We start from the raw sequence: 25294 nt of genomic DNA, 5'->3' as shown, positions 1-25294 counted from the left end.
ATAATGCAGAGGTACACCCTTGTATAACACAATGACATGGGTCTATCACACCTAGACAGAACAGAACCTCTACAACAGTGTCTTTGTGGTATCACAGCATATACAATAGTGTTCACATTTATTTGGTTGGATGCAGCGTTGTGTTTTATAACCAGCATATAATCTTATGATTTTCAGCATTCAACCCACACAGCTGCCAAACGTTATATTCCAAGGGCTTGATTTGTCAAAAACAAGACAGGAGCAATGCTGCATAAAGACTAGTCTTAACTCATCCTAATACAGAGAAACACTGAAGTAGGAAAAAAAAATGTCATAAGACAAATGAAAAAGGTGTACTGAGATGCTACCCAGGGACTGTACTCCGATCATATAAAACAGAAGTAACACAGGTCCACAACCAAGGACCAAATCAGCATGCCTAGAGTTACCTTAATACTGGATGATCTTCACATTATTTTATCCAAAGTTTAATAGGAATATCTTGCAGTCCTTGACACCAGAATCAATAGGGAGTACAAGCTAGATTAAGAAATCTAGCACAACACACTGCAGCAGGACTGCAGCAGCATCCTCAGAGCCATGTTCCTGGTGCAGAGGGAACCAGGTGATGTTATCACTTTGAGACCATCCAACATTAAATTTACATTCCTGCTTTTACGCCACCTCTTGCATCCTTTTCCTTCTACCTTCTTTTTAGACAAGGCATAGAAAATTTTGGCATTCCTACATAGGGGTGGTTTTTGCTATGCTCGTGAAAGACTCTAATGAGAGCACCAATTTAAAGCATCACCTTAACTTGACAACAGTCTGTTGTATTTGTGAGGTCTTGGTTGCTGACTGCATAGTAGTCTTCCTCCACAAGTGACATTAGAAGCATGAATCAAAAACAGATATGAGAGCCATGTTTGGTCTTACTTCTGTGTAGTTTTACCTTTGTTTTATTTGCAGAGACCAATTCAGTTTCTTTGAATGAAAAAAATAAAAAAATCAAACCTGTAGCTTATTTTTTATTTTTCCCCTCTTCCATTCTCCACGAACAGTGGCCATCATCTTCAACCATATTTAAAGTTACAATCAGACACTCTTCAGCTAGTAACAGGACACAGGAATTAAATCTATTTTTAAAAAGCTTTCATTAATCCATTAGGTAATATTAGCTTTTACCCCTCTATTTTTCCTGTATCCTTAATAAAAGGTTGATGCTTTGATTCAAGGCTTTGCATAGAACAAAGCAGGCTGCAAACACCGAAATCACAAAGTTCCAAATAGTGCTTAGCTAGCTGTTCACTAATCCATTGCAACAATGTTATCACCCTTGACTTAAATGATTCAGCAGGATCAAAATCACCCTTTCACCCAGATAAAGGTAACTATCAGATTTATGCAAAATGAGTTTTTGTCTCAGTTTTTCCCTACAGCCCTTCTCTGCCAAGGAAGTACAGAAGTGCAAGCAAGCCAAGTTGAATCACAGATTTTTCTTACTTGCTGCAAAGCAAGTTATGAACCACAGGAATCAGATCAAACTTTTCCTCAAGTCTGAATTAGCCTACCACAAAACCTCTTTCAAAAGGATGACTGTAGTGTCTTCATTTTGGAATCACAGTGCAATAAAGATATTAAGAGAGATGCCAAGTATCTAATGCTTGGGTGCAAGCAAATGGGTGACCAAAAAGTAGACCCAAGGAGTTCGGAGTTTGGTTCCCCAGGGAGAAAACAATATCAGTTCTCTGGAGTTACTAACAGTACAGCTGCATGTGTTGATGATACAGAGGTTTATGAAGTTAAATTAAAAATCTTTCTGTATGCTTAATCCTGAGATCTTGCTTTATTAATCCCCATCTTTGAGCTCAGAGGGCTTTTGTAAATTTGAGCGTTTTAATAAAAAAATAATAAAAAAAAACAAACAACCCTCCAGCATTCCTGTTAGTAGCTTAATAGCCAATATTGGGCCAGTTCATAAGTTATTCTCCCCTGCAATTCTCTCCTCTGCAACCCTCTCAAATAGCATTTTTCCTCAATTCCCTCTCCCAGTATTTTGATAAGGACATGAATTGGTAGCCTGCATTCCATTTCAGTATAATGCATAAATCTACTCTATGTTCTCCCAACTAGTCTACATTCTTACCTCAGTTACGTCCACATAGTTGCACATTAACCTTGTGCACACCATGTTCACATACTAATACTCAGTCTCTGTTCTGCCCAGAGAACCTGCACAACTAGATTCAGCAGCCGGGGCTCTGTGCATTATTCCTGCAAGTCAATCCCACATGCTACTACACTCCATCCTTCCATAAGTAGCACAGAGAAAGTCAAATACAAGTGGTAACCTCCAGTTGTGCACAAGTTTTCCCCCACACCCTGTCCTCAGACCACTTCTAGCAGGTTTTTATCTCCATCAGTTGCAGCCTTGCAACATCATTTTCCCAGTGTGTGAAGCCAGTGGATTCTCCTCATTCAGAATCCCCATCAGCTCCAGGCCCAAACTGTATTTCTTTACTTCTGGCAGGTATCACAGCCTTCAGCCCTGCAGGTCTGCTGTGGCAACAGTCTGCCTCAGAGACAATCATAACTTCAGACATGAGCCTGTCTCCCCCTTGGTGGTTCTTTCCTTCCCATACTCTTGTAGGGGTATATGGACCTAAAGACACTTGTGCCTTAAGTTACAGAAATGAATCGTGATTGTGTTGATGTTAAAACAGAATGGACAGACCTCTGCCCACCCTTCTGTGGGGAGACCTTAAAAAGGAGGCAGAGGTCAGCAAGATGAAGACTGCTGTTCAGTGTTCAGACTGCAAGCAAGCACATTGTTTCTCAGAAAGCAGGAGATGTGACAAAGCCCCAGGGCAGGGTGAAACAACTTCAAAAGAAAACACCCTACACCACACATGCAGAGAGCTTCTTCTCAAGAAAACTGTCCAGCCTGAACAAACAAACACAGAAGAACAAGCTGCCCCTACGGTCAAGTCCCTAATTTTGCCAAAGTGAATATTTTAACTTATACACAAATCTTCCCCTCCTCCATCTCAAATTTTCAAAGCACCAAGGGAAGCAGTGACCATGCAGTAATAACCACTCACAGCTGAAAATAGATAGGTCACTTAAAGGAATTAAAATCATTCCATTAGTTCCATGTTAGTAGTTTCACAGCCACATATTTCCTATTTGACACTAACCTTAAATCAAGCAGCACTTGCAGGAACAGAACAGATCCACTGTGAAGAGGCTAGAGAAAACACTTGAGAACTTAAATAGCAGTGGCTTTATGTGACGTCTTTCCCAAGATGGAGTTTGTTCTCTGAACTAACTCTGGAAAGGATTTTTTAGATTTCAGGTCATCCTTAAGATATACTTCTGGAGCACAGAGTCATCTTGCAGCATAACTCTATCAGCATTTAAAGCAGCATAAACCAGCACTGCTGTTGAAATAAGTTATTTCTCTGTTCTCAAAGAGAGGCTGCCATTTCCTCCCCCCTTCACTCCTCTCTTCTGCTTGTGCCAGCATAAGTATCCATGCCATTGCACTGAGCTGGACAGGCAAGCTCTCCAGGGTAAAATTAAATAGGCAAAGCGTTCAAGAGGATAAGAGTTGCTGCAAAGCAGAGGCAAGCAACAGCAGCATAGCTCACAGGGAAATGTAAGAATAATCTTACTCAAAATCTTGGAACTGAGAGAAGCCTAAAACAAAGCCCACTCCCTGTATAAAAATGTTTATGCTAGGAGTCAAGTATTTATTACTCACAAGGAAACAAAGACTTGAAGACTTCAGCTATTGGAGAAGTAGTCCTCCACGTTTCTTTGTCAGTACCCATTACTAGATAGGCCACTCATGATCTTTCACCTTTTCTTTCTCACCAGGAACAGTACATGGCAATTACAGGGACCTTGAGACCAGAAGAAACCATGATAACCTCACAGCTGATGAAAATCTTATCTCCTTTCTTTGTAACACCTTTTAGAGCCTCACATATGCTATCTTAACCGGAAGATATCATTCAGATACACATCTAATCTTGGTTCAAAGACCTCAAGTGACAGAGAATACATTGCACTCTTAGGCAATATGCTACTATGGCTAATTACAGCCATTATTGAATTTGGTGCTTATTTCTGGCCTGAGTAGACTCAATCATGCAAATAGTTTTCCTTAGGAGGAATTACTTTACAAAACTTGAAGTATATCACAACAATTTTGTTCATCAGAATGGGGCTAATGACATGAAAATACACATAATATTTCCTCTAAATATTATGTTGGTTAATATTAGTTATGTTAGATTATTTTTCAGCCTTTTCACAATACAGTTGGATGAGTATCAGATTGAACAGCTATTAATTACTAGTGAAGGGAAATATAAGTTAAGTTTTTCATAATATTGCTACCATGCAGTACCACGCTAATGCTCTGCCCTGCTGCCCTGTGGAGGGAAGGCTCAATTTTTACTCCCCATCACTGTTACAATTTAGTTGGTTTCTGACAGAGTTAGTTGTCCTTAGCTCCATTATCCATAGAATTTTCAGATACATTAATTTCCATTAGCATTTTTTAATTGTTGATTGGTTTGTACTTGTTGCCATCAGCTTCTTTACTTTTTTTTTTTTTTTAGTCAGTCATTCCTGGTGTTACTTTGAATATCCCTTCAATTTCTTACAGGAATGGATTAAGTGATTACAGAGGGCAACCACGCAGCTAGAGGTACTGGGGACATTATCAACATCTTGAACACCTCAAAGTTAGTAGTATTTGTGCTTTTCTATTTTTTTTTTTTCCACATCATTTTTACTTTTCCAGCTTTGCACTTCAGATGGTAGTTTATATTTCTTTCTACTTTTCCAATGAGAAGAAGAAATTAATTGAATAAACAAGTTAAAATCTGTAGATGGAAGTGCAATGCTATCAGGGCTCTGCCTCACACCTGCTTCTAGAGATCAGTAAAAGCTTTCATGCCTGACTACCTTGCCCCCAGAATAAGTCAGTTCCTCACAGCTAGCAAAGCAGGATACTTCGTATACGGTTGTGGTTTTGCCGTGCTAGGCAGCTGAACACCACAGCTGCTCTCTCACTCCCCCTCCTCAGATGAGGAGGGGAAGAAGTAAAGGAAAGAACAACTCACGGGCTGAGTTAAGGGTGATTTAATCAAAGAGGAAAAATATTATTAAGGAAATATTATTATTAATTAAACAATTCAATTAAAGGGAAAAAAGGGAAAGTGAAAGAGGGAGGGGGAAAAGGAATAACAAAACAAGTAAAGGCTATGAGGAAGTGCAGAGGAAAGAAATTACTCTCTACTTCTCACAAGTGAGCAATGCTTGACCACGTCCTTGAAGCAGGGCCTCAACGCACGTAGCTGGCGTTCGGGGGGAGGACAGACGTTTTTACAACGAGAGCCCACCCCTCCCCTCTTCTTCCTTTTTCCACCTTTTATTGCTGAGTGTGACATCACATGGTATGGAAGATCCCTTTGGTTGTTTTAGGTCAGCTGCCCTGCTGATGTTTCTTTCTCACTTTTTGCCCACCCCCTAGGAGGGTTAGAGAGAGTCCTGATGCTGTGCCAGCACTGCTCAGCAGCAGATGCAACACTGGTGTGATCCCACTGCTGTTCTGGCTACAAGTGCAGCTCAGCACTGTATGGGCTGCTGCAGGGAAAGTTAACATCCCAGCCAGACCCAGTACAACTGTACAGACACAGTGCCTCTGTCACCTCTGGTACCGTTCTTGCCTTAGCAGCATAAATTTTGAGGACAGAAAGTTTACTTGCATAATTTTAAAATAGGTACGTTAGTCACCGTATGTTAAAGTTCTGTACAAATGTCACACCAGTCATGCACATGTACATATGTACACCCGTGCAACCCCCTTACATCCTTCCAAAGAACCCAGAGAACACAGCATTAGAAGTCCCGTGACTTTTTCCTCTTTCTTGCTGTATTCTTCCTCTCCCTCTTACCAAGCATATGTGGAGTCTAAAACAAGATTCAAAGCGCAAGACCTTACAAAGATCCAGTTTGAAAGTATTAGTAGTTAGCATTCACTTCCTGGCTTTAATTATTGGGTTCTACCTAAATTTGTCATCCTTATTATCATCCATTCATACATATACAGCCATAAAAAAAAGGATTATTTTTTATATAGTATCTTCTGGAAACAAAGCATATCTCAACCTTAGGATTAATATATAAAGATGTCTGTGATGCTCTTGCAATTTTATTAGAAGCGTTCCTTTCAAAAAGAAACCCATTACCACAGCTTTTCTCCATGTCACACAGAGCTCTCAACAGGCTGAAACTGATCAGACAAACAAGTTCTTTTTCACTAAGTAGTAGAATTGCAAATTTTAAACTCTATGAAGGTCTAGCCAGTAGCTAATAGATATCCAAGATTGACATGAAGTATACAGATAAAATCTTAATTTCCAAGGGATCTAAGTGAGATAGACATGATTCTACATGGGTAGAAAGAATAAGTGCACAGAGGGGAAAAAAAAAAATACGTCAGCTTTGATTACATTAAAACCCATAGCCAAGGATCAGAATAGAAATTGTAGGTACAGGAAAACCTTGTGCTCCAACAACCTACATGTTCAGGTCATTGTTGGGTATATCCTCCTCCACTCTTACAGCAACCAGGATCTATTTAGACCCCGTGATAAGCCTTTGTGCATGAAAATCTTTCTCAATGTTCTTTACACAACAGTTTCCAATTATTAAAATGAACACATCATGAATTCATTAAAGATTCATCCTCTGTACTTCCTTTCTCCAAAAAGGAGAGTCCTTTAGCTATATAGACGTTTTAAAAGGGCAGGAGGAGGTGCATTTTTATTAGCTTTTCAAAAACAAGAGACAGATACTCATTAAAACCCAACGAGGGCCCAGCTGAGTAGGGGATCTCACTAAACTGACCACTACATAAATGTTTCAGGAAAGGCAAAAATGAAACATGGAAGAGCCACAGCCTAAACAGGAATTGTTCAGAAGGGCCTATTTTGTGGAATTCAACAGGAAAAATGACAACCAAAAAAAGCAGTAACTTGCTATATGGAGGACAATAAGACAACTCGGGCCAGAGCTGGGACATGATCTCTAGAGGAGTCCATTAGATAAGCAGCCTGGGCAGCTGGACAAACACACAGACTGGCCAGCTTGTCTGCTTTGTTTCTAGCAGAACTTTCAGTGGAAAGAACACTAACGCACAGAACATTTCTCTTGTCAGATTACTTGGACCAGAAATGGTGAAAAAAATTAAGGCAGCACTGGGGTGGAGGAAAAGACAGATGAGAGGGAAAAGAAGCCTAAAGAAAAAGACTTAGACAAGACCAAAGTAGGCTGACACTTTCCACTCCTAACTGTTCAGATGGATTCTTCTCCAGTTTGTGTCATAAAACTAAGCAAAAGACAAGCATTGCAAAACAAGTACAAAACAGCTAGCTCATAATAGTACTGAAGTTGAATATTCCTGTGTCAGATGCCTGTCACTCCATACTTGACGGTGTTCCAAGTTTGCTACAAATTTGCTATGAAATGATCTTCTCATTTCCCAGTGAATCTGCTGCACGTTGCCTTTCAAGAAACACTTTTCTCCTTTGCTGATCCCAGCTGTCCATTGAGCAGGATACACACACTTTGAACAGTGTAATAAATCTGTTTATTTCCAGAACTTGATTTTGCTCCAAATATTTCCAGCATGACAAAAATAAAGAGTAAAGAATAAGAACAGCTATAAATTAAAAACAAAAAACAACAACAACAAAAAGCAGAGGCCATTAAGTAGCATTAACATAAAGATCATTGCCTTCGATGTAATTTGTGGAAAAGAGAAAGCATTTGGAATTCAGAATTTTTATGTAAGTTCTTTTCAACACATGAACTGAAAGCTTAGTTTCTTTTGATTAGCTAGAACACAGGCATTCTCTCCCTCCTCTTCTCTGAAGTAATCATATTCATGAAATACTTGAAGGTATGAATTTTCTTTAAAGTTTATTTTAAGCATTATGCCAAGCAGCTCAGACAGATTGGCAAAGCTGAGATTAAAGACAACTCTAAGTCCTTCTACTGAAGATAAACTATTGAGTGTTTTCAAAAACAACAGGGGACACCACACTGCAAAGATTAAAGTCAGGCTGTTAAAACCAAGTTGCTGGACCTGAAAAGGGGAACCTGATGGGGTTCAGACAAGGGGCAATACAAAGTAGAGACATGAAGGGAACTAATTATTGAAAGCTTGAACAAGGAGAAAGTTAACCTCATGAACTCTAAAGGATGTTTATATTAGATTTGTTCTTTCAATATGTCAGCATTTAAGCTCACTAAATAGTATGTGTAGCAACAACTGACAGCTTAGTTCATCGTTAAGTGCCCAGCTTTAAAGAGTATACTGTTTAACAGTACAAATAGTCTCATTGATCAAGATGTCTACTGTGCAGCTGTAAACCCTCCTCCTCTCACCCCCCAAATCAATTACACAGTAACTAAAAACCATTTTCAGAAAAACATAGCCCTTCAGCCCTGACTCTATTACAGAAAGGGCTCAGTACTCTGATTTCTGTAGCCATTACAGATATTTCCAAGGCACCTATTGCATTAGTATCCAAGCACCCAGTCTTGTTGAATGAAGTGCACACAGGAGGGAGCTAATTACCATCACCTTTTCTCCAAACCAGGTATTTGGGAAAGGGTCATATTACTGCATGGATTATGGTGATGTGCATGTATACATATGTGGTCATCCTATCTTTAAGTAGTGAGAGTGACGACCATTCTTACTTTCTATAGAAAGTGTAAGACAACACTAACACATTTTCCTATTTTAACATTCCATGTATTTAATGAGTTATCACCTAACTCAGTTTCCCTAAATGGAAGGGTGAATGCTATTATAAGTTTGAAATTCACTATCTTGCACAGAAAAATCTAAAAAGAGTAAAAGTGAACCCACTCAAGCACAAACCTGAATGTTTCTTGTAATCTATCAGCCACCAAGTGTTCCAGACTTATGTAGTAGTCAGAGATGCATCTAACAAATCGAGCCACCCCTGCTTCTTCTCTTACCTAACTATTCCGACCCTTATTCCTAGGAGAAAGCCTTTATCTGCAAGAGCAGACATTGATTAAAACCATATAAAAAGAAAACTCAAATAAAAAAAAAAGAGAACAGTGAGTGAGTGAGCGAGCCACAACTTTCAGTTTGACTAAACCCCTTGCCATCAACAACCTCCATCTTGAACAGCACATCTCCTTTGAACACCCAGACTAACCATGAGTACTACAGCAACAGCGTGTACAGTTTGTTCCCCATCTTCTCCTCCTTTCTTTCCCATGTACACAAGTAAGAGTCCTGCTCCCAGACAGGACCCCAATTACTCTTTGTAGTTGAAGGCAGGTTCTTCCCAGCCATTCCCACTCAAACTTTTTTTTTTGTCATTGTTGAAAATGGGAAACATTTTACATTGAACAGGTCTGGAGAGTTTGCCCACAATACACACACAGAAAAATACAACAATATCATCTTCCTTCTTGGAAAAGGAAGATCCTAGGAGAGCACTGTAAAGATCCAAACAAGAGACCACTTTTCCCATTTTGAAAGCCTGTAACATTTTTGCAAAAACAACTAGAAGTAGTTAAAGATGCCCTAACTCTAGGGTTGATTTTCTTTTTTTTTTTTTTTTTCCAGAAAACTAACAGTCCACAACTGCAACAATTTCCTCTAGAATTAATATGTGGGGAAATAAATTAATCCATGTAATTGCCCATTTCGCTACTGATGTAATATTTCATCTCTACTGTGATTACATAAAGTGCCTGGGTCTAATCAGCTGATTATAAATCAGTTGTCAGGAGATACATAGAGGTTTGCATCTCAAAAAATAAGTGTTGACTGATGAAATGCAGTATCTAAACTCAGTCTCACAATTAATTAATAAGAACGTAGGGTGACAAAGTGGGAAAGAAAATGGGAATGATGACAAAGATGAAAGCTTCCCTGAAGTGTTAAATGATTTCCCATTACTCAGTTACTGTAAACAGCAAGAAAGTAGAAAAATGGATTAGGAAATGAAGAAATCGTTGGCTGCTCGATGACCCATCCACATGGATGCTATCTAACTATACAAGCAAATACATAAAACTTTGTCACATTCCAGCTCTGAGACACCACTGTAGTTCAGACACCAAAACAAGTAAGAAATCAAGAAATACGGTTTCAAACTACAGTTTACTTTCTTGTGATTTACAACCATGTCTACCTTTGCAAGACCATTAAGAGTTCAGATTATAAAGCTCACATTCTTTTACCCTTACATCTCATTAGTAATAGAATCAGTTTTATTCTGGAGAGCTTTAATAGCCTCATTCATTACCACCAGGTGTCTTAATCCCCAAAGAGCAATGAACAAACTCAGAACATACTGAATTATTCTACAGACAGAAGATATCTTGCGGAGGTTTATCCTTTAGCTAATGTTAGTTGGCCCTAGAAGTCCGTAGGGAATTAAGCTGTGTGAGACTGGATGGAATTTTTACAAGAAGTATGTGTCAACTCTTAGCTCGATTCAACTAACAACACAGGAGTACTGAGATGTGGACTTAAAGTACATCTATTACAACACTAAATATGTTGGATGCTAGTTTTCTGAAGTACTGTTTGAACAGAATGTTTCTGACCACCTTTATGCCTGAGTGCCTTCTGTACCATTTCTGTGATGCTTCACATTTCTGCTAGAGAAACTGTGTAGGAAGAATTTGGGGCTTTTGAAAGAAGTACGCTACAATTACAGCTTCATTTATTTGATGCACAGCTTATAACCACACAGTTCCATTGTAAATAGCATATAACTTCCTGTCTATTTTCCTTTTTCCAGAGAGCACTGTTTGCAGTGTCACTGAGTTTAAAAGGAATAGGATCTTCATCATTCTTAGCATGATGCATTTCAAATAGTACCTGATGAATCCTTTATTATTTTCATTGTAAATGAAAAGGGCAATAAATTAGAGAACACCAGACACCTGACAACAGCAGAGACCAATGGCTATTTCAAATCATTCAGATTAAATGCTCCACCCTTAGTTTTCATGTATGGAGGAAGAAAGCCTCATCCATTGTGTATAGCTAGCATTGCAGAGCAGAATATATAATTTTTTTTTCTTTGGAGGAGTAGGAATGAAGAAGACAAACAAAGACTGACCTAACTGAGCATCATTGATCCAGTTATATAAGGCTGTATCTGTTATTTGTAGCCCACACACAGCAGTAGCAACAGCCACACTTCTGCAGATGACGTATGTGGAACTTGTACGATTTTCAGGATCTGGCTTTTTCCAAAACAGCACTGGAGCCCCCCAGTTATACTGGAGTATATGAGGTAGGCTGTTATGTTCCTAGATGCCAGTGTTCATTTTAAGCCTTGCACTTCCTACTCACCTCACCTACCGAAACAGAGGGAAAAATACGCTGAAGCCCAGATTCTCCCGCTAACCAAAAGGGGAAGAATTTGGATTTTGTGTACAAAACTCCTCAACACAGTGATCGGTCTGTAGATGAGTCACATCACAGCCAGCCATAAAGGCAACAGGCTTCTGGACTTCCCAGACCAGACCTGTACCTTACCCTGCCACCCCATCTCAGGTCCCGCATGGCTCACTGTGGCAGGCTCTGACCACCACAAAGATCAAATCAGGATGAGTAAATACATCCATTTAATGAAGCAGTAACTTCAACAGAGCACTAACTTATAAACCAAGTCTTCTGAAAGTTTCTTGTTCTTCCCATCCAAATCAGCATGAAGTAAGGCACCTGACATTTTAGTGAGCTTGTCAATGCTTCTGTACATGTAACCCTTTTTGGTATGTCAAAATGTCTTACAACAACTCTTCAGCAGCTGCTTTACATCACTCTAGAGAGGTCTGGAATCCCTCTATGTTGGGAAGTGAATCTTACAATAGAAGCCCTTGGATACCAACCATGTCAGTCTCTCCCAGAAGGTTTGAAAAACAATTTTTATTACTTATTCACACCAAAATCGGTAGTTGCATTAACCAGAACTTCTACCAGGCACCTGCAATAGCAGGAAACCAAAGACAGCCAGTATAATTCTCCAACACCCCCCCCCCCGATATGGCTTTAGAGGTGAAATGTAGCCTAGAACAGTCTTTAGCAACATCCACCAAGGTTCCTGCTAACACACAACCCACCCAACGAAGTACCTTCCAGCATGCTGTGTGCATACTTCACTTCAAGGCTAGCAACTAGCTTAAGAACACGGCCTCCCCATATAGTTGAGCACACACATTGTCCTTTCTTCCCTGCATTAAGAACTATGGCATCTTGAAAAAAGAAGAGATTCATTGATGGGATCTCTGCAGTTTCAGGGACACACCATACCCTCTCACCTGCTATTCAACCTAATGTACTATACAGTAACAGCAAATTTCAAAGAAAAGGGACATTCTACAATGCTACAGAAGTTGAGTTCTGGTATTTTTGAAAGGGGGGGCTCAACGCCCATTAAGGTAACAAGTTAATTCTCCAATTTATTTGCTAAGAGCTTCTTAGAGGACTGATTCACACATGCTGCAGTTATGCGAAGGCATCTACTCAGCACCTCCCGTTTATTCCCCCCAGTCACACCATGCAGCCAAGCTCCAAATAGACCTGTTTTCTGAGCACTGTTTACAGATACCAGGAAAGACCTCTTGATCTGAGGAAAGAGATGGGTAAATGCAAAAGTTGACTCAATCTGACCACATTAAAAGCAAACTCTTTGCAACCTACTTGTGGAAAGCTGAGCTGCCATGAAACAACTGGCATATACTTTGAACGGGAAAACATTTTTCAATTTTCGTAATGAAACAGAACATAAGGTTGAATGCAGAATCCAGGAGACTGTGGTTGATACCACAAGCAATATATCTACAGAGCTGAAAGGGAGTAGAAACATTAGGAAGAATAAGGCAGGTGTTTCCTGTGGGAAAGAAATACATAGGAGTTTGGTGTTAACATAATTCAAAAGGAAAGGAAGACTGATGCTACACATCCTGAGCCTGTTTTTAAGGGGTGCAACTCCCATACAAAACTCCTTCCAAAGGAGTACATCTCCTTTATTATCACAGCTCAGCAGAGTGGTAAAGCTTGTTACAGTGTCAACTGCATTTCTACAGCTTGCCTCCACACACACTCAAAAGCAGCTGGACCACCTTACAAGCCAAACACCCATTATGAACAGAGTCAGAGCAGTTCTGAAGCACCTTTGCTGGTAACTTAGCTTGTTTCTGTCTGCATTTGACTTGCTCCTATGTGTGGACAAGCCAGAGTCTAAACTGCTCACGCTACCACAAGAACTCTACTGAGGACAATGAGGACTGTTGCCATAAGCTTCTGCCAAATATCAGAGATGTACTTGATGCAAAAGTCTCAGTGGCTGACATTCCTCCCATTTAGAAAAGGATATATGGGAGAACACTGTTTTCCCTCCAACTTTTCCCTCAGGCTCATCAAAAGTGCTTTGGTTTACCTGAAGCTAAGGCCTCCAGCATGGCTCAGTTTTTAGACTGATATGCTGAACAGCACCAGAACTGTATGTCAAGGGGAGACCAAAATGTTCTAGCCAGAACTGCAGCTCTTAAACAGAGCATGATTTCAGAGACTTGTCCACATGCAAACTTCAGAGGTTGTCCTATGCAGATACATCCATACACACATCTGTTTGTCCTGAAGACAATAGGTCTAACAAATTGTCAAGAACAGTATTTCCTGGAAATAATAATTACAATGAAGCAGTGCAGTTTTGCAGAGCAAGGAGGAGAAAAATCAATACAAATAATGGCAAGAGGTTTGAGTGAGTGAACAGAAAACATGCCTTAAGTATAACAAAATTTGGATGACGTGCTAATTCATCTCCACTTGTCCTTTAAGAAAACAGGGCGCTGAAGAAAGCAGGAGACCAAAAGAGCCACAAGCCTCTCAGCTGTGCTCAAGGAATTCATCTTCTAGCATTTGCAGAAGGTTCTTCTACACAGATCTTGAATCTTTATCTACTTCCAAGATGCAACCAGAAAGTAGGTTCACTTTCCTGAACCTCTCCCCTAGCACAGAAGAGAACATAGAAGCAGCAACAGGGCAAGGAAAAGGGAAGCAAACAGCAGCTAGACCTATACATCATATATTACAAGAATGCAAGTTTTGAAGAGTCCTGAAGGCATTAAAGGAGGGGGGCAGTGCACACATAAGTGAAACAAGACAAGAATGGAACAGGAGAATACAGATGAACTCAAAGAACAGAAAAGACAACTGAAGACAATACAAAAATATTGGAATTGGGAAAGCTACCATAAAACAATTAAGGAAAAAGATGGCAAGAGGGTGAACTAACAATAAAAAGCAACCAGTTGCAAGAAAAATAGCAGTCAATACCAGACAGCACTCAGATGGCAATCCATTAACAGTCAATTATAGTGAAACATCAATAAGATGTAGGCAGTACAATGGCCAGCTGAAGGAACTATTCTTTTCTTTTCCACATGTGAACTACAATTTCCTCTACCCACTTGCCATTTGTAATTGTTCATTCAATTAAGGTGTGTTCATTCTATACATAGCTGCAATATTTATGAGACTGTTAAAGTCACACTTGAGTTTGGAGCATGGGGTGTTCCTCACAAGCATTTAATGTAAGAATTTGAGAAAGATTCTTACAATATTGTATCTGCACATATAAAACTGTAATGATCCATTCACATACATCCAAGCATGGGATTGGTTGTTTCTTTAGGATGGTAAGACCTTAAGTATTCTTAAGGGGACAGCACTTGGTGGATAGACACTTGTTCTCTGTCATCAGGAGATCTGCCATGCTGGACCCCAGAAACACTCTACTGTGGGGCTTACTAAATCCCTAAAACCAAGACTGCAAGGAGTTTTTGCATGGGTCCATGTTCATTGCAGTTGGAACCATCTGGTTTCCTTCAGAAGTAGAAGAGGAGGACCTTCCACGTTTATGCTTAGAAAACACAGATGACACTGTTGCATTGCCTACAGATTCTCCTACTACCCATGAAGACTGACCCTTTTCATAGGCTCCTTCATGTTCATACCAAAGGCTCACTGGAATATAGCAGATCACAGGTCAGTGTGGTTACAATTTATAAAGATCAGATTCCAGCTCTGAACCAAATGACAAAGAACTCTATTCAGTCACCAGCTGCAAACCTATATGAACATACCGTAATTTCAAAGTTTCTGCATTTATATGTAACGTTGACATCTGAATGAGCTACTTTCCATTTGGCAGGCTAGAGAACCGTAGACACTGTTTACCTATCCCTCTTCTGATAGAAAGCACTGGCTGAAAACATTAAGTTTTGTCTTTTCTTCAGTAGCTTGGTCAGGAAGATTTGCTTTAATTAAAGGAGATCCAGCCCAATGCTTTAATTCAGCCTCACAAGAAAACAACACTGTAGGGCTTTTATCTACCTATAGAAGGTCTCTTATCTACCAAGAACTTTTTCATAGCAAAGGCACATCTGCTATTGTGTAAAGTTACCTTTGTTAAGATACAAATTAATGAAACCGATGCACTGCGTCAAGGAAACTTGAGCAGCCTTGGCTAATAGTACATGCATTGGTTTGCCACAGAATAAGAAATACAAAAGCCTTTAACAAAATAAGCTGAACACTAAGATAATTTCGCTACAGCATTGCAGAAGGAAACAAGCAGTTTTCCAAAGGAGTGCTCCAAGTTATAAGCTAGTGAAGGCCTTCTGATGTCAGAAGCAACAGCTCCTGCTGGTACGTCCTCTCAAGTAACTGGCAATCGATCAGCACAGCAAATTAAAGCTCCATTTAGTGTGACAGGCCTACAGAAACAGACTGTAATGTAATACCTCGGAAAAAGCCACTTGACAACCAGCAGGCAACCATTTATGCTTTGTATACCATGTCCACTTTCAGTGAATTTTATTGCACCTATAGAGCTACAACTTTTGGAGGGCAAAAGCTTTAGTTGTTATTCAAAGCTCTGCTTCTGTCACCTTCAGAGTACATTTTTCTTCTCACAAGAGAAGAGAGCTATACATGCTTCACCGCTGATAGAGCCATAACACACATCCTACCATGCCCAGCTGTACTCTGCCTACACTTCACTTCAAATACTTTTGACCAAACTGCTGCCCAGTTTGGGAGTTAGGTGCAGGATGCAGTAACAGCATTAGAAATGCAGGGAAAGTTGGAAGATTTGACAACTCTTTCACTAAGTTTAATGTGCTTAGACCAGACATCAGAGCTTTATAATCAATGCAAAAGGCTAACTCATTGCCTTGCTGTGTTAAACACAGTCCTTTTCTTTGGATATCTGATATCCCAAGCTCCTTAAGCCTGAGATGTCTGCACACACACAAACAAGTACATTTGCAATATTATAATAAGCAATTAAGTATCTTCTTTTTAGCTCATACACTCATATTTGCTGCATTAGGGCATCTGATTTTATTGCACATGTGCTATTACTAGCTTTATACAATTTACAGAAAGAATTGTTTCTGAAAAATACATTTTCTGAATACATAACAGGTGTTTTAGTTGGCCTTCATTTGGGACACTGACTTCATCTACTATTAAGCAATCTGAAGTCTTATACCATATTAACACAGGCATGAATTTATGTAGACTGCAAGTATTAAGTTTTTGAAAAACCTGGCCACGTTCCCAGGAAAGGAGCCCATTACCTAGAAGCTGGCAAAGCGTCCTCTGATAACAGCTACAGCAAGGTGGCACAGTGTCAGACCTTGTCCGATCATCCTTTTCTCAATTACATTCTATACCACCGCCTGTATGTGCTGCTAATAACAGACAGAGCATTAAAAAGCTGAGACTTGTCCAGAACATTTTGATTTTGAAAGTGCAAGCAACAAAGACAACTAGTACTATGTGAGCTCTGAGGAGCAGGAGAACAAAAACCTCAGAACTTCCAGTCAGTGTAAGTAGAGAAGGAAATTTGCTCAGGAGACCACCCTACTGAGGCCATACCTCAAGTACTGTGTTCAGCTTTGGACCCGTCAGTACGAGAAGGGCACTGGGGCCCTGGGGCACATCCAGAGAAGGGCTAAAAAGCTGGTGAAGGGCCTGGACCGCAAGTCCTGTGAGGAGCAGCTGATTGCACTGAAGCCCCTGCAACAGCCTTCCAAAGGGGGAGCAAGTAGCAGGAACTATACAAAACCCCAATGCCTGCAGTCTAGGGAGTCATGCTGACTGTTGGACAACAGATTAGCAACTGTATCTGAAGAAGCCTAAATAACCCACTAGTAATTGAGTGCCAACAACACGCACATACACAAACATCCATACACTCTAATTAACAGAGGTGCTGATATTGATGTGAATACTTGTCTATTTTCAAGCAAAAGCACTTCAGAACTAAGAGCTGAGGACAGCAAAAGATCTGTAACCTTTCCACTGGATTCAATTGTTTGTACTTCCACCCAGGAGCTGTGTTAATCACATTTTAGCCTGAGGAACAAAAGCACCAGGGGTAGTTTGAAGAACAGAAAGCTGATTAAGAGCTGGGGTACAGCTCCTGCGTGTTCTTCACTGGTATTTAAATGACTTTCTTCAAGACTATCCTAACAAAGCTTTGAACATAAACACTACATAGAAAACTGGGGTCTGAAATCCAAACCCAGACTACAACCAGATGGCTGAGAACCAGCAAGCAGCTGTGTGTCAGCTCCGTCAGCAGCGGGACATCGCTGCTCAAGGCCAAGCAGGGAAAGGACATAGGCTTGTCATGAGTAATAAGATTCTGCAATGCAGCCATGTGCTACCAGCTCTTGGTCATTTTACCACCCTCAGTGCAGCAAAAACAATCTAAACACTTAAGCAATTGCCAGTCATCCTGTGTTTAAGGTACTGTCAAGTTTTCAGCATGAACTTAAACTCCAGACTTTTTTTCTTACTTCCACATGCATCTTCACCTTCCTCTTCTGCCTTTCCTGTCTTGTTCCCAGTCCCCTTTATCACCTATTTGAGAGGCTAAGGAGATAGGGAAGTCCTAAAAACTCAAACAGTTCTAAAACAGCAGTCATGGCACCAGTAAAACATTTTCTCCCCCAACTCCCTATCCCATTATCCTGCCTTCCCCTCACATCTGTCATGCCTCTTTAAACCAGAAAAGCTTGCAGCCAAGAGTATTTAAACTGAAATTTACACTGCTTAGGCAGTAGCAGATTATCACCTAGATTTTACCTTTAACACCATTCTGAACTGAACCTGAAAAGACTCCTGACAGCAAAAGTCCCACACTTCTGCATGCTTAGCGTCAAGCAGAGTACTTTGTATGTTTTGTCAGCACAACAGACAAGATCACTGCTCGAGACAAGTTGTCACATAAGACCCTCTAGTGTCAGAAGAGGCTAAAAAGCACACGTCAGAGGGAAATCAGTGTTGAGAGCACAGAAACTTCTTCCCTCTCACCGTCCCCCAGTCCTACATCCAGCCAGAGACCCCTTTGCTAGGAAGAGTACTTCACCTTGTTCCTCGGCCTCTGGCAGCCTGATTCCAAGCATACTCAGCTACATGCTGGCTTCCCAGCTCCACCTGGCAGCACACCTCCACAGTGCTAATCCCTTGCTCACCCCAAACACATCCACGAACCGCATCCACACACAGCCTGGAAGTTCAGACATTTCTAGCACTCCTACAGATGGCAAACAAATGTTACTGATCTCCATCACTAACATAACCCAGGATAACTCAGGGTGGAAGGGACTCCTAGAGGTCACCGGGTTCAGCCAATGCCAAGCCAATGCTGACAGAAGCTCAGTCTGCTCAGTGCCATCTCAAGCAGCAAACACTTACAAGGACAGAGGCTCCCCAGCCTCTCTGGGTCCCTGTTTCAGTGTTCGACCACCTTCAGGGTGAAGCGATTTCCCTGACTGGAATTTTTCCAGGTGCAACTTGTGCCTGCTGCTCCTCTAACAAGGCCCTGATGTCAAAAGCAGACATTAGACAAGCCGAAAACCCAGAAGCCAACAGCCGCAACAACACTGCTGACTAGCTGGGAACTAAACGTATCATTCTGAATAGTGTTCTGTAAGTCAGTAACCTCATAAACTTTCAGCAACTGGAAGAAACGCAGCTGCACAGCTAGCAGGCTTCATCATCCGTCCCTTCACCTCTGCAGCCCACAGTCAGTCTCTCTTCCCAGCCCCACTGAAACAGAATTACCTTTCTCCACCCGTCACCCTCTTCCCCATTGTCTTCCACCACTCTTCCCAAGCCACCCGCTGTCTCCCCATCCCCAGGCCATGCATGCACAGTGCAGCTCTGCCTGGGTGGCCCCTCCCTGAGCCAGACACCGCTCCAGGCTCCCCTGGGTCCAGCAGCCCCATGTCACCCACAAGACCTGCAGAAGAGGGAAGCCTCAACAGCCTCAGTCGCTTCTGCCGGAGGAAGCATTCGAGTAATCTGACAGGCACTTCGCAAAGACAAGGCTGACTCGAGATCTAGGAAAACTCAAGCCACGAGCTCAGCGCCAGGGATGGGTTTTCTCACCCACTCCCCCTCAGGCCGTGACCCAGGCTGCTGCCCTCTCTCCCTCCCCCTACCCTAAAACCCACCTCGCCACCCCGAGCTGTGCCCACTCACCCACCCCACCGCATCCCCACGGCTGCCAGGAAGCAGAGTTACCTTGAGGACCGTGCCACAGCCCTGCCACCGCCTCTACCGGCTGCTGGCTGTCAACCGGGACCCTTCCATAGCGGATCCCCCGCGCCCCACAGAGGGACGGGGGGGCAGCAGCACCCGCTCCCCACCCACAGCCCCGGGATGTCCCGCTGCCAGCATCGCCCCGGAGCCGGGACACCCGCACGAGAGGGGACCCGGGGGCACTCACCCGCCTCACGGGGGCAGCTCTAGCCGCCGCCGCCAGCAGGAGGAGGAGGAAAAGGAGGGTGGCGAGGGGCATGGCCGGGGCCGGCCCCCATGCGCGGGGCGCGGCGGAGCGAGGGGCCCGCTCCCGGCGGGGCTCCGGCGGCCGCTTTTGTAGCCGCGGCGGAGGCGGAGCCGGGCCGGGGCCGGCCCAGGTGCGGCCCGGAGGGGAGCGAAAGGAGGAGAAGCGCCTCTGGGGGTCCTGGCTCTCTGCTCTTCTGCCTGGGGCGGGTGGGGAAAGATAGCCCCCGTCCAGGCTGTTTTCTAAGTTTTACTAGTTTTTAGGAACAGTGAGTGCAGTCAGCTGTTGATAATGTGAATTTCCAGAGCTGGATGTTAGATCAGGTGTAAGTTCCTGAGCTTAAGTCTTCTGAAAGAAGAAAGCATTCAAGACCTGACAGGTCTGGAAGGAAATCTCAAAATTGAACAGAGAACAGGGAAAAGGATTTCAGATTGGTCTTTTAGATACGATTGGAATGTAAAGGAGTTAAATATTAATGATGAGTGTTAATTTCAAATGCATCACAGGCTGATGCTTTGGGAATATGAGTAGCCAGAGCATCAATGTCATGGGATCATGAAATTCCTTAGCATGAGAATAGCCAGGACAGCAGTTACACCTCAACAGCTAACTCCAGGCAGCATTTACTGAAGTGACTTGGTTGACTGAAGGCAAAAAGGTTATCTCCTTCAACTTTGTTAAAGCAGGAAGAAATACAGATTAGAAGAGCTACTCCCAAAGAAGAAAGAAAGAACATGTAATTTGGTTGCTAAAAGAGATGACCGCCAAACACCTCAAGTCAGTTGAAATCCCTGAATGTTTGCCTCAGGTGATGTTTTCTATGTCGCTCGAGATTAATTTTACACTGTCCCAGTAAGAGATGCTCCATTACTATAAAAGTAGCATTTCTGTCACAGACATTGCTGAGGACTTAGAGAACAGCAAAGAGTAAGAAAATAAATATAAACAATAAATAATTGTAAAAACCTGTTCAAGCACTGCCATGTGGCCTAGACCAATGAAGAAGCTGATTTTATGGAAATCAGTGATCCCTTTGCTTCAAACCCATATCTAATGTTTGCCTTAAAGGCAAATGTATCCATTTGTGCTAAGATAAGTTGCACATAACTACAAGAAATTTCTGCAAAAACCTGCATTTCTGTTACCCGCAATTATTACATATCCTTGAAGGAAGCAAACAGCATCTATAACGCCAGACTACTGAGAAGCATGACTAGGAAAATCAAGCATTTTCTATAGTTTTATGTGGTCTTACTTCCCTGAAGGGCTGAGAGAAGATCCTAACCCAAGCCTAGCTACACCTCACAGGAATATTTGACTTGAAGTCTGACACCTGACTCTATCTGGAAGTGCCTATGGGCTGGCCTGATTAACGAATATGTTACAGGTGCTTTCAGGAAACCAACAAAACCACCAGGCAACTGAGCAAAATACCCTCTGGTTTCATTCAGGCCAGGCCACAAAAAGCCTTAATACAGGGGAAGAATCTTCCTCCACCTAGATAGCACCACCAGCTTTGCAGGTGCACCTGCTTCACATGCATGTCTCTACTGCTTTCCATTCCTGATTCTGCTGCTGACTTATTAAGTTTCCTAGTTAGGACTTCTGCTCCCAAAATGACTCCTAGCACTTCTGCTTAGTAGGTGGCCAGCTGGTTTCATGGGAACTTAATAAGTTCATATCTCTGTTTAAGAGCCTCATCAGCCTATGAGGGTGATGTGCATCCCTTTTGAAATAGAGGTATTACTTTAGGCTAATCCTACTTTCCAGAAATAATCACATCTAATTTGTTAGATGTGATTAATTTTATACTGGTGTTACATATGTGAATGTTTTTGGAGGATCTCAATGATTCATTTTTAGTTGTAGGTATATTCAAATAAATATTTTTATTAATTTGCTTATTTTGTTGTCTCCTTGATTGACTTAACTCAAGAGTATTATCTGTAAACAATAAACTCTAAACAGGTATGTTTTTATTATGCCCATTTGGAAGCTATTATGTCATTTCAGAAGGCTGAAAATGACCTGTTGACTTACATCATTGTGATAAAAGAAAGGCCACTTTCCTAGAGATAGGAAGGTATTTGTTACACAAATTCAAATATTTCTGGGGGAAATAATGACAAAAGTTGTTTCCAAAGCTTACATCTGTTGTTTTTTTTTTGTTATGTTTATTGGTGGTTTTATCAATTTTGAAACCCAATTTAATCTTTTATGGGTGCTAACATTAGAGAAGGGTAATTTGAAAATAGAGAGCAAAGTGAAGCATTCAAATGATACCATCTAACTTTAAAAGAACCTGAGATCCTTTCAGTTTGAAAAATACAGCATAATGTGTTGAGAAAGCTTTGAGCTGCACTCTTAAAAAAGAGACTTTTCTTTTCTGCGTGTGTGTAGCTGAAGGACTGCAGATGATGCTTAAAGCGTAGGACTCCTGTAACTTCTCTTTCCTTCCTTCAATTCCTTCTAGCTTACATATGTATATTTGATATTTTAAGGTAAGAGGTTGCTGAGACTTGGAGAACTAAGTGTTTGACCTAAACTCAGGATTTATAAGAAGAGTAGAGGGAGCTGCTGCCCTTACTGCCCTGTACGATGGCTCTGTAAGTGTTGCCTATGTGCCTGAAAGGCTGTTGGCTGTTTCATCTTGTGGTTTGTAACTGTAGTGTGTAGCAGCAGTTAGGTTTTCTTTTTCTTTCTGCTAAGAGGAACTGTCAGTACAGGGCTTTGAAAGCTCAGTAAAAGCTAAAACTTCTGAGGTGAGGATCAGTACATATGAAGCTATTCAAAGAAATGTCTCAAACTTGAAATAGGTATTTAAGAAATGAAGCAGAAGAATTCTAGTATTGAATCATTGAATATGGATGTGTTTGGAGAATCTGAATTCATACAGATACCTGCTTAACTGAAATAAAACTCAGCTAAGCCAAATCGTTCTTTATGCCTCCCAGGGGAGGAAAAAAAAAAAGTAACTGAACAGTATTATGCAATTGTGTATTACAAACAAATAACCTATACTTGTGATTACAAGCATGTAGGCATTTAGAAGAGGTTGTCTTGTCTTGAAGCTATATACACTTTGATATCGTTGGAGAAACTAAATTATCTGAATTGTGTCTTGAAACCTGGACATTGGAAAGTGGTAAACTTAAGCATTTCAGTAACATTCAAAATGATCTTAAAGTATGCTATATCAGAACATGCCTACAGCAAATAGCTGTATAGCAGATTAATGTACAAAACACAGCAGGGGTTGAAATCTCCTGATTTCCTATAATGTGAAGTACGGTACTGGAGATGTAGACTCCAAATGAATGAACAGAAGTTGCTGGTAGTTTGTAGTTCCAGTCTTAAAGGCCTGGTTGGATGGAAATAGATAGAAGGAACAAGTACTGCTTGATCAAAAGAGATCAATTTTTCAGCTGTCATATAGTATGGGTTGTTCTTTTTTGGAAATATATATGTTTTTGATGACAGCAGAGAAACAAATACAAAGATTTATATTTATTACTAAAGTTGCGTAACTAATAATGAATGGAAATAGCTGCATCTACTTTTGTGGTCTAACTGCTGTGTGGAGTTTATCTAACAACTATAGGGAGGGAATGATACAGGTCAAGGCTTAATTTCAATACAAAGCATATATTCTCTGTCAAAGATGTTCTCTGTAAAGAAATTGCTTCAAGTCCTTTCCATAAAATGTTGTCAAAGGGCTCATGAGGCCCTGTGCTGTGGAATCTGTGAATCAGTCCTAGGCATTCCTACATCTAGGCATCTTAGAAATACAAAGATGTAAAAGCTGTTTGCAGTTGAACAATAGGAAATAACTTTCTTTATTACCGTATGAATTTCTTACCACAATTCCTGACTCCTAATTCAGATTTCCTAGTTTAAGATCTTATTTTCAAGAATGCTTTGTTAAGAACAGTATTTTTGCCTATAGACGGCTGCTAGGGTGAACAAAATGAAAATATGCTAGCACAAGGGAAAGGATGGTAAGAAATATTCTGTACTGCTTTCAATTTATCTCCTTGTTTTTTCACAGGAAGCTATGAATCACAGAACAAGGGAGGAAAGAGGAAAATCAAATTATTATTTATCAGAGTAATATCGATGGAAATACTACTTTTCTCTCTCCCTTTACTATAGAGTAGTAGCTTTTTATGTGAGGGAATTATTTAGGAGTTAATCCTTTCAATATTCTTCTCACTAAGGGAAACTGATATGGAAAAGGAAAACTGCCTTGTATATCTTGATATGTCTTGTGCAATGATCATAATACTGGTCTTTGTCAAAGAGGTGGAGAGGACTTCTGTTTACTCTGCTGCTAGATGCTGAGCAGACAGGACCCAGACTTCCACAGGAAAAAGCTCTCCAAATGCTGAGACAAGCATTTTCTCCATCCTAATCTTTGCTATATAAAAAATTGTGGTGTTTCAATTTCCAAAGTTTCCTTCTAGATTTGATCTCGATAGTGGGCTCCTGCTAAATTTAAAAGTTTTTCTTACTGACTTTGTAAGAGTTAATCTTCATGTTTCTTTTGTGCTCTGAAAGCAGTAGTAATCACTTTTTTTTTTTTAAAAAAAAAAAAAAAAGCCTTTTCTATAACTAGCTTTGTCTCAGAAGTACCCTGCTTGTGTGTTGCAGACACATGTACCACTTCTTACAATGCTTGCTTTAGTCCATATGATGTCTATGCTAGGAATAAAACATCAGAGGCTTCTGAAGAAATTGGATCTGGAGATTTGTAATAACTGTGCAATTAAATTCCAATATTTAAAAAGCAGCAGAAACATGAATGTACTTAAAGCTACAACTTGCACATTCTATACATTTTTTTTATTACTTGCCTCAAGGAATTATGGTTAAATACTGCTGCTAAATGTTCTTCCAGACCACCTAAAAATAATGAACTCAATATTAAGAATAGATATAGTCAGCAAATGAGATTACTGAACAGTACAGGAAAACGACTTTTTTTTTTTTCTCCATAAAATATTTCACTTTAGAAGTGAATATTCTGAATCTTTGTGAAACAAACTTTAGTTATAACTAACCAAAATCTCAAGGCAAAAATAGAAGAAAAATGTTTCTGTGTAAATAATAAATCTTTTAAATGAAAGCTTAGCTGGAATGTTATATTTTTGGAACAAGCTTGTACCAGTCAGTGGTTTAACAACCTGAGATGAAAACATCTCCCCTCCCCTTGCAAATTATATTCCATAGTTTTCATTAATTTCTATCTGATTCTATCCATTCCTATATAAAAGCTCACCATACAGCCATGCTCCAGACTTCTTGTGAATCATCACTGAAGAATGCTCACTTGTGTGCAAGGTGATCATCTTGACATA

The 25294-nt window shown here is 40.7% G+C and overlaps 1 protein-coding gene across 3 annotated transcripts in view; it reads right to left on the bottom strand.

The window, feature by feature from the left end:
• The window catches only part of GLP1R (glucagon like peptide 1 receptor), an 89939-nt gene extending 68737 nt beyond the window's left edge, over positions 1 to 21202 (bottom strand). The window contains exon 1 of one of the 3 annotated variants that reach the window (XM_035322139.1): positions 21083 to 21202. Coding sequence is in view for 2 of the 3 variants with exons in the window: in XM_035322137.1 (XP_035178028.1) it covers positions 19881 to 19952 (72 nt within the window). In the remaining variant the exon portion in view is untranslated. Of the gene's footprint in view, positions 1 to 2128; positions 2191 to 19880; positions 20023 to 21082 lie in introns of those variants that run through there. The other 2 variants (XM_035322137.1, XM_035322138.1) reach the window with 2 other exon arrangements.
• Between the last annotated feature and the right edge of the window lie 4092 nt (positions 21203 to 25294).

The sequence above is a fragment of the Oxyura jamaicensis genome, chromosome 3 (genome assembly GCF_011077185.1).
Source record: "Oxyura jamaicensis isolate SHBP4307 breed ruddy duck chromosome 3, BPBGC_Ojam_1.0, whole genome shotgun sequence".
NCBI lineage: Eukaryota > Metazoa > Chordata > Aves > Anseriformes > Anatidae > Oxyura > Oxyura jamaicensis.
Note: the sequence above shows the minus strand (reverse complement) of the source record. Positions and strands in the feature narration are given on the sequence as shown.